The sequence below is a fragment of the Tachypleus tridentatus genome, chromosome 1 (assembly GCF_004210375.1).
Source record: "Tachypleus tridentatus isolate NWPU-2018 chromosome 1, ASM421037v1, whole genome shotgun sequence".
Classification (NCBI taxonomy): Eukaryota; Metazoa; Arthropoda; class Merostomata; order Xiphosura; family Limulidae; genus Tachypleus; species Tachypleus tridentatus.
This window is the reverse complement of record NC_134825.1, coordinates 9,307,701-9,321,587: the sequence shown is the minus strand read 5'-3', so window position 1 is coordinate 9,321,587 and position 13,887 is coordinate 9,307,701. Positions and strand designations below refer to the sequence as shown.

Below are 13,887 nucleotides of genomic sequence, written 5' to 3'. Positions count from 1 at the left end.
ACCAGACTAGTTTCCCTTAATTCATTGACAAGTGATGGACTGTTTATTTAAACCACACTTTGTAATAAGACTTAATATTCACGTCAAAAAATAGAAATAAAAACCGGAAACAAACATCTCAGGGACATAGGAAGGGCCCGGATTCAACTTAGAATAAGCCTCACTCTTACCGATGTTTTACTCAATATTTAATCATCAGTACTTTATTTCAAATAACCTACATATAACCTTCCCAACATAGTTTCATCAGAGTCCATGTTTGCTTAGTTTTTTCTCTGTACGAAATATAATACTTGTTGTACCCAAATGCCTATCTCGTTTATCCTCTACTGACAGAATGGCAAGCTAAATCGAACCTGCTTCCTTCATTGAACTTTCCAAGTAGACCATGGGTCAGTGGATAGTTTATAGACTTACAAAGCTAAAACCCGGGACTCGTACACTTCTTCTTTCTCCAGTTTAAAACTAATCAAGAATTATCTAACAAGTTTTTTTGTTTTGGCGCAAAGCTACACACGTTTGAAAGTGCTGTAGAAAATATATGGTTGTCTGCTGTTTGTTACGTATAAGTTCATTCACAAAGTTTAGTTTGAATGTTAATATTTCAAATGTGCTCTTCAAAATAATAATAGTTCTTGTACTGTTGAAGGTTGAACTGTTTTGTACGCCTGCATTTTGATGGTTTGGGGTTTAAATCTACTCTCAGTCATTGATCAATAATCAATTCATAAAAATGTCGTTTAACTTGAGGCACTCGCTTGACTGAAAACTTTTTTCCGTTGCTCAGATTGTTTGTTACCATTTATGTTGCAGTTTTTTTTAGTTAATTGAATATGATTCTAAAAAAACGTTATTTCAAGAGGTATAAAACAATTCAGATGTAGTCCATCAGTTTGACTGGAGCAGTTCAGATACGTCAGTAAATTACAATATATTTGTTTCAACTGTGACGAGACACTCAACATTGAACAACTGAATATATTTTAAAAAGGAAACCCCTTACATTACATTCATCAGATATTTCACTTTTAACTAAGATTTATTATAGTTTTGAGCATATTTATGAACCTATAAAGCAAAGCTACCAAACAGTCATGGCATGAAAACCCATATGGTGGGGTGGGACATAATTTTTGTGGTATTGTAGCAAGAATAAATTCCTCTAATAATGATAATAAAGCTCACATTTTAAGATTGTGTACAACCACACATATTTCCAGAAGCAAATCAGAAAAAGTTATTAATTTCCAGTACTGACTAAACATTCTTTCAACACTAATTTTAGGTTGTGTCATACACCATTTTCTGTTTTTATCAATGGGACTCGCTCTAGTATTCTTAGCTAGACACTTGAATACTTACTATGCATATTCGAGCACTATTATACCCTTGCCATTGAAGTTTTTCCAGATCAAAATCTTTTTTTTTGTTGAGGAAGTGAAACATTCGTTTTCCAATTTTCAAGGTGAGGTGCAGATTCAGTTCCAACATTTTTACAAGTTCTAGAAATGGTCCATGTTGGTTATCTGTTAGTTGGTCTTGTTTATTGTTACCTATCTGCATTCAATTTGCATGAACTAGTACGTTTTGGAAGTACCAATGATAATTTAACAGAACAAAGTATTCTGTACATCATTTATTACATTTTCCTGAATGTAATGTGCTAATATTTCAACAACTTAATTTTGTATTGTAAGACTAAATAGGTAACAAAACCTTTAGATTTCCTGGCAATTCCTCCAACACAGAATCGTATTTACTTAGGGGTTCAATAACTGGGTGTAAATACCCACATTCTACTTGGTATGGTTCTTTTACGTAACCCTTCAAAGCTAAATTTTTGAAACAGTAATAGTCTGAGCTATTTTAGCAACACCGTCTATAACTTGACTTCAGTAATCAATCTCCTGCTTAATTTTCATCTCTAGGGTCTCATTTAACGTTTTATGATTTGTTGACAATTCATGTCAAACCTATCTAAACTTAGAGATACCTCACAGGGTTTACAGTAACATTTATTTACGGTCAACGACATACACAATCAGACCCGTTGTAAATTCATACCAGTTTCAAACATTTCGTCATACACACAAGTATTGAAAGTTCTTACTTTCAATGTTTAGCTATTTCATATGGAAAGGAATGTTAGATCATGACTTTGAAAAAAACAAACAAACTCTTTTTGTGTACATTTAGAACCATGGACAGATTACTTTATCCTATAGGTATTTTCTTGCAACTAAATTAATAGAACATTTCCTATCAAGTTTTAGACAACTGTAGGCCTAACTTCCTGGGTCAGTACGTGTTTAGATTTGACCTAAGCCTATCGCTGTAAACGCCATCATAATTTAGGACTGATGTAAATTTATATTAATATTATTAGGCTTACTATTTTTTATCAACTTTTTTCTTTAAAATCAAATTTAAATCTACTCTCGGCATTTCGAAACGTAGGCCAACATTACTGTTAAAGATACCTGAAGAGTTAGGCCTAAAACTGTTTTCAGTGTCGTTAGTTTTCTTAGCACCCTTGAAAAACAAACTAATTTTTGGTAAACTGTAACTATGAAATTCTACTCAGTGTTTCATTTCATTTTTGAACACCACATAGAAATACTCAATGTGACAATTTCATTGAAATTAAAAACTAAAACCAAACACATGAATACAATGTAACCTGAGTTCGATTCTCAATCTTTCGGCTTGAAAAGTTTGTTTGTTTGTTTTTGGAATTTCGCACAAAGCTACTCGAGGGCTATCTGTGCTACCCGTCCCTAATTTAGCAGTGTAAGACTAGAGGGAAGGCAGCTAGTCATCACCACCCACCGCCAACTCTTGGGCTACTCTTTTACCAACGAATAGTGGGATTGACCGTAACATTATACACCCCACGGCTGGGAGGGCGAGCATGTTTAGCGCGACGCGGGCGCGGCTTGAAAAGAATGACACATTTTAGCAGTGGGACGTTCAATTTTAACAACTATTTCAATTTGAAGTATTTTTGAAACTTGCTTTTAAAGAATTTCTCATTTTCAAATAAAAAACAACACAAAATAAAGTTTTTATTTCTCTCTATCTTTTTTTTTTTTTAGCTTTTGTTTCTATTTTTAATTTTTAGTTGTTTTTTTGTAATGCTATTATAACCAGCGTTAGGTTTCTTAACAGTAAAGGTTCGGACGCGGTTGCGCCCCCGATTTCTACACTTGATTCACTTTCAATGCCTCACGAGATTTAAACTTACTGTATTGAAGATTTTCAATTAACTACTTTGTCCAATGAGCCTATATGTTTGAATTTCAGTGTAACTCAAATATATTACTTTTTATTCGTCGTGTTTTTTTTTTCATTATCTGCATGAAAAGGCCTCCTAGTCTACGTACTAACCTTTTAATAAAACGATTTGTAACAGATATTTGGGCAATGGAGTCCATTACGAAATTCCTTGTTTGTTTTGGCAAAGCGACAAAATTCGAAGTATGGTGACGAACGTTTACCGAAAACACAAATCTGATTATCTCCTTGATCGCTATGATTTCGAACAGAGAGGGGTAAGAATATGTGAGTGAAGTAACGTTCGTATTTTCGCTTCGTGTAATGACACGACAAATCACAAACTGTTATGATAAGAGTGAACTATGACGGATAATGACTAATACTTATTGTTCAGGAGAAAACATTTTCTACCGAAAACTCGGTGATGATCCAAATAATTAATGGTTTCAATATGATTGAGTCGAACTTCATATTTATAATATAATTATTTAGTATTTTTGAGTCGAAAATAATTGAGCAAAATGAATCCATTTAACTGTATTAAAATAATAAAGTAATATTTATATCTAAAATTTTTTATTTATTGTTTGGAACTAAGCACAAAGCTACACAATGGGCTATCTGTGCTCTGCCCACCACGGGTATTAAAACGCGGTTTCAAGCGGTACCAGTCCGCAGACATATCGTTGTGACACTAGGATTCTACAAATTTTGTAACTTCGATTTTTGTGTTGCTTTTTGGAAAAGGGATTTGTTTATTTGTAATGTATAATGGGTTATCAGTGCTCTGCCCACAGCATATATCGAATCCTGAATTTTAGTGATGGAAGACTGAGACTAATTGCTGAACCACCGGGGGCTTCAAGAGGTTGTTTTTTTTTTAAATTTCGCGCAAAGCTACTCGAGGGCTATCTGCGCTAGCCGTCCCTAATTTAGCAGTGTAAGACTAGAGGGAAGGTAACTAGTCATCACTACGCAATTTTTGAGCTACTATTTTTACTAACAGGATTGACCGTCACATTATAACGTACCTACGGCTGAAAGGACGATCATGTTTGGGTTGATGGGGATTCAAACCCGCGACCCTCAGATTATAAGTTGAGTGCCTTAACCGCCGGGCCGCTTCAAGAGGGAATGTTTATGTTACATGCGATCAGCATGTCGTCTGTCGTGGGCAACTTATTTGCAATGACGTGAAAAAATAAATAGATTAAAGAGAGTTACGTTATGTTAGCTAGCGGATTGATTAGTAAGTGGAGACTAGATTACTGAGTAAGTCATTTTATTAATGTGTTTGTATTTTACTTCAGTGCTGTACGTTTTTATTTTGTATTCCAAAGAAGAACTTGAGATATGAAAACATCAGCAAGTGAGTTTTTATGATTATTTGTGGAGTTAGGCCTATCCCTTTGACATGCAACTATGTAAACGGATTAGACCTTGCATCATTGTTTTTACCGACTAATCCAAAAGTACCTGCTTAACGATTAAAACTGTTACATCAACAATTTAACTATTTAATATTTTTAGTCGAACGTCATACGTAAAAACATATAATTATGTTATTGAGAGATGCTTCTTTAAACATGAAATGTATGTCATTAAAGATCCACAGAAAAGCAAATTTATTTCTGTGTTTTTATTATTTGTAGGAATATATTTTCAGTTGTGTTAAGTCCTTAGCAGCTTTTAGGTTTCTTTGATGGATGCCGCACAGTTCATTCAGACGCAGATACGAAATAACGGACTGGATGAAGAACTTGTGCTTTACGTGACCTATGTCATTATTTTGATATCCAATTATACGTGTTGACAACGTGGATTCTTTCTTTACATTTATCTACCTGTATACTAGCAGCCAATTATAGTGCTGTAGAACATAATAGATGTTGTAGAGTTGTATACTCAGAAATATATATTTTCTTAGTCATTTGAGTTGATTAGAAAAGTGAGATCACTAGGGCTAAATATAAGTGTGTGTTTTCGTATAGCAAAGCCATATCGGGCTATCCGCTGCGCCCACCGAGGGGAATCGAACGCTCGGTTTTAGCGGTGTAAATCTGGAGACATACCGCTGTACTAGCGGAAGGCAATTTAAAATAAATATAACAGCGTAATCAATTTCAAAGTTTTTCTTCTAAGATTTTGTCTGAAAAAATAACATTCACCTTACTGATGTCCAGATTTCTTTGAAACGATCTCTATTGGAAGAAATGTTTCTGAAATAATTGTTTCATAGCAGTTACGTTGGCACTGTTGCGTTCAAAAAATGCTTCCACACGCTTATTGCCTATTTAAGGTAGGGTTACGGGTGGTGTCATCAAAGATGGCGAGATCATAGTTTCACGTTCTGCCATCAGAGGATGTAATTCGTGATGACAAGAAACCCGCTTGAAGTAAAAGTGTATTATCAAGACTGTTAGTATGGGTATATCTTCTTTGTTAGCCTGAAGATGATCTAAGAAGGTCGAAACGTTGTTCTGTATTTTATTTTAATTAGTTTTGATACCCATGAAGTTGCATCGTTAGGGACGCGTTCCAGGGCCGCTATGACAGGCAGCCATAATGGATGATTACGTCACAAAGTAGATAACGTGTTTTTAGGCCGCCAAGACTCATATATACATATTACATTATGTCGATAATTTATCACTAATCAATTAATTCGTCTTAAAAAGGACGCTTAACACTAATTTATTAAATCATTTATAATTAGTTAATTACATCAATTATAACCAAATCGTCATAAGAAAGGACAATGTAGACTAATTAATTCGTTGTAAAAAAGGATGATACAATAATTAACATTTAATAAATCAAGCATTTTCAGAGACATGAAATAATATTTATGTTAATATGATCACAACATACATTTTACCAGGTACACAATGCATGTCTATAGGCTTAACTCAGTATTGTCCCCCGCTAGTACAGCGGTAAGTCTAGGGATTTAAAGCGCTAAAATAAGAGGTTCGATTCCCCTCGGTAGGCTCAGCAGATAGCCCGATGTGGCTTTGCTATAACACAAACACATAAGATTTATACACTCAATATCATGGAAGAATTAAAATGTGTACTTTTACTAATTTGGCTTTATACCACAATTTACGTCGTCAATAAAACATTTGTTATGCAACAAATCTTTAACTAATTTCACTTTATACCACAATTTACATCGTCAATAAAACATTTGTTATGCAACAAATCTTTTACTAATTTGGCTTTTTGCAATAAAATAATTTAAACTTGTTATTTTATCTAATGTTTTACAAAGATGGAGTCCTAAAAGAGGATATTAGACATCCTTATCATTAATTAGTTCTACAAGGACAGTACTATAATTTAAACTTACTCAAACAAGTGTTTAAAGATTTTCAGTACTAAATTATTAGATTTCCTGTCCTAAAAGGGCTACATGATTATATGTTTAAATTACCTTAAAAATGGAATAACAATAAAACAGGTGGTCAAAGATCGTGAAGACTGCTTTATTCTGCCAAATGATGATAATATTATAGTTACTGCTAGAACTCGGCAGGCGCTAGGCCTGTTGAAGAACGACAATGATGAGCGAAGATAAGAAATCTGTTTTTGGCTATTCGTCTATTTTCGACTTTATGACGCTCTGGATAGCTGAAACGCGGCATATACACCCAAGAGAGGTGACTGTGCCGGGTAACTCTTAATATCTGACCTGTAGAGAAGAAAACCCAGAAGATTTTTGTATGGTTTAAATACGGATAGAGGGCGTTAGAGTACTCTCCGATTTTAAGGCTCACATTTAACTTAAGTGCTTATTTATTTTTTGTTGTTGTTAAGTGCAAAGCCATATAATGGGCTATTTGTTTTCGGCCCATCGCAGATATTTAAGCCCGATTTTTAGTGTTATAAGTCTTCAATCTTACCAATGAACCACTTTAGTACTTATATTATAATTGTAGTTATTGTACGTAGTTTTCAACATTGACTTGATTTTCATGTGATGATAGCAAATCATTATCTCAAAATATTCAATTACTTTGAATATTTTATCTCACTCTGGTGAGATAGCAGTAATTTTACGGAATTACAACGTTAAAATCCAACGGCTCAATTCTCCGTGGTGGACACAGCAGAACCTTGCGTTGCTTTACTCTGAAACAAACACTGATAAATATGGTCCTTGTTTTTCTGATAATCGTTAAGATTTTGGTCTTATGAATTTATTTTAGAGAATTAAAAACCCATCAATCTTCTAATGTTTATGGTGATATATGTGCATATACAACGTAAAATAACATTTACAGTAGATAATTATTATCTATATATATATATATATATATATAGATACTCGAATGTAAGTACAACTATGGAATCGTAATGTTTCATCAGTTAATCATGATAGTCTGAAGATAATAGGCCTAATGCACACATACGTTGACATATTTCATGTTTGTCAGTATCACACTACATGCTCTACGCTTCATTCTTAAAACAAATTGCTCTTTGATAATACATTTGCAGCTGCTTTGAGGTTGTCACTTAAGACACGTGCCTGTTTGTATACTGATACTCAAGGTGCATTTTGAACATGACTTGTCTTACAGTATCAGTACATCTTACAGCAGCTTTAGTTCGTATGATTACTGTAGTTTAAACAGTTCTTATCTCGGTAAGAGGACTTTTGAAAACTATAACAATTTGTTGAAGCTTCTAATTGGAAAGTTTGCACCTTACTTAAGTGACCAGGCCGTTCTGGAATTGTATCCAGTTAGAAGGTCACAAGACGAACTGTAACTAGTGATAAGTCACAGGTAAGACTGTCACTAATCAGATAATATTAAGCCTGACAATATATAGCTAACTTACCCGTTCAAACGCACGAGGAAGCTGCAGGGACCATTGTAGAAGAAACAGTAAAATCTCATCTGAACGTCGAGGTTTTAATGTTATTCCTCGAAGTGCTCTAAGGGTACATGCAAAAACTGGAGATAATCGGCTCAGCGATTCGCCATATATAAACGGACATACACACACTCAAAGACTACCAAATATTGTAGACAATAAGCACGGAGCAAATAACATTAAACTCTTGTATACTGAACAGAACAGATAACATTAAAATATATAACACACTATATCAACACAGATAACATTGCACTGTATAATGTACTAAACAGAACAGATAACTTTAAACTATATAATATACCAAACCAAAATAAATAAGATTGAGTTAAATAATGTGCTAAACAGAACAGATAAAATTAACATATATAACATACTAATCCAAAACAGATATCATTGAGTTTTATAATGTATTAAACAGAAGAGATAGCTTTAAATTATATAACATACTAAACCAAAACAGATAACAGAGTTATATAATGTACTAAACAGAACAGATAACACTGAGCCATATAATATACTAAACCAAAACAAATAACATTAAATTATATAGTGTACTATACAGAACAGATAACTTTGAGCTGTACAATATACCAAACTGACAGATAATATTAACATATATAACATACTAAACCAAAACAGATAACATTGATTTATATAATGTACTAAACAGAACAAATAACTTTGAACTATGTAATATTCTACACCAAAACAGTTAACATTGAGTTATATAGTGTACTAAACAGACAGGTAATATTTACATATATAACATTCTCAATCAAAACAGTTAACATTGAGTTATATATAGTACTAGACATAACAAATAAAATTAAACTATAGAAAAACTAAATCAAAACGGAAAACATTCAGTTATATAATCTACCAAACAGAACAGATAAGAGTAACATGTGTAATATACTAAACCAAACCAGATAACGTTGAGCCAAATAATGTACTAAACGGAGCAGATAACATTAAACTGTATAATGTGTTTGCCCCTGAATAAGAAAGATCAGTTTTATACCATTTCTATATAATATACTAAAACTATATACTAAAAACAAAACAGATAACACTAAACTATACGATATACTGAGCTCGCAACATATAAAATTAAATTGTATAATATACTTGTGATAGAAGAGATAACATTAAATTATATATATATGTATATATTAATCACATAATAGACAATATTAACCTATATATGATGTTACTTTGATATTCTGTTCTGTGACATTTCGACTAGATACGTTTTATTTTGTGTCGTGACATTCTGATTGGATACGTTTTGTTTTGTGTTGCGACATTCTGATTGGATACGTTTTGTGTCGTGACATTCTGATTGGATTAGTACTTATTGAAAGTCAACAAATTTTCTTGTATGAAGAAACGTTTCGGAAACACTTAACCTAAGAATATTGAAAAGAACAAAATTGTTGTTTAGAGCTAAGCTACATAATTGTCTTTGTATGTTGTGCCAACCACTGGGATAGAAACCTGAATTTTAACGTTATAAGCCTCCAGAATTATCGCTGAACTACTGGGGGATAATTGTTACACATCTTGACTTAATGAACTGCATCTTTGTCAAATAACATTCATTCATCGCGAAAACGTTATGGTTGTATAGATAATCTGTTATCTACTAATGCAGAATTACTTTAATATCTGTTGAATGTTTATACTGCGTGTAACTAATCACTCTAAAATTCTCTTATTACAAGTTTTCTTCTTCTGGATTTGCTGTTTATGAAAATGCCTTTATGTAAAAATATAAAAATTGACGTACGAGATACAAGAACTGATTAATTTCCCTGGTTATGTGTAATATTCATCAATACAGGATAAAAGACATCGATGAAAAGCAACACTTTTAAAACACGAGGCCATTGTGTGGAAATAACGTGCTTAGATTTATAAGTATATATATATATATATATATATAAGCGCGAATGTCTCACTCTCTCTGTGAGTCTGTTCCATATGAGCATCCACTTCTTTAAAGTTACAAACTTCAAATTCAGGCCACAGATACAAATTTGTGTGATTAGTAACATGGGTTATGTGTCAAGGTCTCATGGACCATTTTTAGGCCGCAACTTGAGGCTTAAGTGATCAGTATAGCAATATTTGACGAACAGGACGAAATTGAAAAAATCAAATAAACGTATTTTGTTTAGTAATGTGTAACCAAGAGGGATATTATTTACCTTCCTTCTAATTATTCTCTCCATCATCAGTTAAGTGTTAAAACGATTTAAAAACTTCGTGGGACATTCATTTGCTTCTCTGTTTCGCGCCTTCCTTTCTTCTACACATACATGGTTACTGTCTAACTTCCCTTCGCTGGAAAAGACTGGCGCTTTCTCTCGCACACGTCAGCTTTGTATTTTGCTTTGCTTGCGTGTACTCGCAAAACTCACCTCTGTGATGACTTTACAGAAACATTTGATATCGGCAAACTTTCATTTTGGTTGTTTTGCAAGAAGAAGAGAACAAATCAATTGGTATTTAAATGGAACACTAATAAACCAGATTACATTGTTAACGATATCTGACCACACATTAGAAATAAGGATACGAAAAGGTACGGAATTTGAGTAAGCTGTAATGATAATCTCAATACTTAAAAAAGATACCCAACAAAATCAGAGATTTTGGATATATATACAATCAATGCTACAGTCAGGTGAAAGCTAAAAATAATCTTAGAAAATAATGAGTAGTTGAAATTGCGAACCTGTACGTGTAAACAAAAATTAATGACGAATTGAATTTGTGTGCGAGGAACACTTTCATGACATACGATAATAAAAGGAGCAAAAATGTAAATAAAATAATCACGTGCCGCGAGTTTTGCACAACCAATGATTATTAAGTGGAACTCTAAAGTATATGTGATATCAGTGAAAAGGAACTTTTGGTTTGTTTTTAGTTTATGTCGCCCCCCGCTAGTACAGCGGTATGTCTCCGGATGTACAACGCTAAAATCAGGGGTTCGATTCCCCTCGGTGGGCTGAGCAGATAGCCCTTAGTGGCTTTGCTATATGAAAAAACACAAACACAGTTTATGTCATATCTACTTTCTACTGAGAAACACTGGTTTGTTGATAATACTGTAGCATCATTGAGCAAAAAATAGATAGAACAGAAATATAAATTTTACATATTCAATACATGTTAATAATCACGTAGCAAATACGTATTTTATGACCCAAAGCAGCAGTAGTATTGTTATCACTTGATAAAATAAAATTAAAATAGAATTTTTTGTAAGACCTCGTGAAAATATACTGAATATGAAAATTGTAGATGTTTTCAATGAAATTAACATGATATTGTGTGAAAATATTTATATCCATTATATTCACGGTGTTAATTTTAAATTATTTCTAGGTTCGAGGGCACAGACTAATTTATTATTACATTTCTGCTTTGTATTTCTTCACATCTTTGCTGTCTTCTGTAATGCTATCCTAGCACACTGTAAGTAACTGTTTATTGATTTTCTAGGCGATGGATTCGACACCGTGCAACAGCCGTCAGTGATGCCGCTCCGAGAAATATAAACATAGGTGTAGAACTGAGAAACGGGAGAAGTGAAAGAAAAAGGGAAGAATGCACACTAGAAAAGAAAGACAATGATCCTTCGGCCATGTTGGTAGTTAGGGTTACTTTTTGACAGAAATACACCTACTGAAAGCGACATTTTCACTTACGTCTCATGTCTACAACAAACAAACTCACGTCCAAGTAGTTAAAAAGAAAGAAAGAAAGAAAGAAAACATCTTGTCGGCTTATAACAATTCTTTTTTTTTTTTTTTTTAGAAGCTTTCTACGCCAAACGTTACAAGTCAGTTTATTAATCCTCTGTTTAATACGGGTCAAGTAACTAGAATTTTGTGCAACATATTTGAAATTTGTTTACTAAATATTAACATTTTGTTTTACTTCCAGTATGATGATATCCGTGGACGGATCTCTATTTTTGATATTTTCTTTGCTATGTTTACTTTTAAAACAAAACCCAGTATTTTGTTGGTTGAGCCCAACAACAGATTTAAGCCCAAACTTAATATTATTTCTTGAAAACACTGGCTATACTTTTCCGTTGATAAACAGAACAGATGTGAGTTTTCAGCCACAGATGCTGCGATCTAAACGCGACGCCGATTTTGTGTATTTGGATGACGTGCGTGAGTTTCTCCAACAAGAAGACTATGTTTCGGCTATCTTGAATTACATCGAATTAACGCACAACCGCAGCGATTCCCTACACTGTGCGCGGACGTCTTTGAAAGCGCATTTTAAGTACGACCTACCTGATCAGTCTTTGGATCGTTTTGAAAGACAAGCAGCTGCTGCTATAAAAACAGCAAATATCCTGACGAACCTTTTTTTAAAGGATTCAGGAGATACTGAAATGATTTATAATGAAGAGTTTTATTACTCCTTGGTTAGAGTAAATGTTGAGAGTGATCCTTTCATATATGCTAGTGGTATCGGTTTTCAAAGAGGCGTTTTCCGCCCTCGTGGGAAAATACCACCACTACTGTTCACTCCTTACGCGTTTAGACAAGATGGATATATTGAAACCAAGGACTTAGCAACCGCTTATAACGTTTCTTATGATGAAGATTCTGTTGGAAGTGAATGGTTCTGGCAACCTATTGAAAGAAACTTCACTGACCAAAGGAAAAACAACACAAACTTTAGTGTCGCTTCTACGCCTCTTGTCAGTGGTGGCAGCGACATTATAGTTGGCTTATCTGACGGTAGGTGGACTTCGCCATATTTGGAGTGTAATGATGCTGGAAACAAGTGGCTAATTTCTTTCTCAGCGCCTTTTTTTGGACGACAGGAAAACACCATAAATTTTAGGTAGGAAACATTATTTGTTTTTATTTTATTCGTTTTTAGCTACCCTCCAAAAAAGAAAAAAAAAGCCACCAATAGTGCGGTCTCGTGGAAGAAAAACAAACAAACAATAAAACAAATAACTACTAAACAAAATACAGTAATAGGAACTTTCACAGAAGAGAAAGTATATTTTTATTATTACAACTTATTCACCAATAGTATCAGATTATTACCAGGTAAACGTTACATTCAATATATTTTTTAATAATGTAATTACTATTTGATGATGAACCTATATTATGAAGGAAATATTGTAATAACTAAAGCCAAATTTTTTCAACTGTGAAAGTTGCTGTTATTATATTTTTCAATTAATTAAATTGTAGACCCCCACCAAACTTGAAACATAAAAATTAGAACAAAAAGAAGATTATATAAAAAACAAAATAAAAAACGACACTATCCGGTTAAGGAGTTTCTAGTTTGTTGTAAATCTGACCACGTATTTATTGCATTGAACCTTTAGAATACAGCTAAAGGTATTTCAAGCACCAGCTTGTTTGTTTGTTTTTTCATAGCAAAAAAGCCCCATCGGGCTATCTGCTGAGCCCAACGAGGAGAATCGAACCCCTGATTTTAGCGTTGGAAATCCGTAGACTTACCGCTTTAGTCGCGGGGTCCTAAGCACAAGTCATGGCACTAAAGCAATAAATCATTTTGTATTAAATGTTACGTACTGTAATTTATCTCAAACAATCATTCAATTTATTATGTTACGTATTATGATTTCAGATAGTCTGAAACTGAGTGAAATTTTAACCTTAATTTAGATGCTAATTAAATGTAGAGATTATCATATTTATT

The 13,887-nt window shown here is 33.4% G+C and overlaps 1 protein-coding gene across 1 annotated transcript; it reads left to right on the top strand.

Annotated features, from left to right (window-relative positions):
• Positions 1-4,490: 4,490 nt before the first annotated feature.
• On the top strand, positions 4,491-13,048 carry LOC143223800 (uncharacterized). The gene is made up of 2 exons (XM_076452287.1): positions 4,491-4,645; positions 11,677-13,048. The coding sequence occupies exon 2, from the start codon at positions 12,122-12,124 to the stop codon at positions 13,046-13,048; it is 927 nt and encodes a 308-aa protein (XP_076308402.1). The 5' UTR covers positions 4,491-4,645; positions 11,677-12,121.
• The last annotated feature ends 839 nt before the right edge of the window (positions 13,049-13,887 follow it).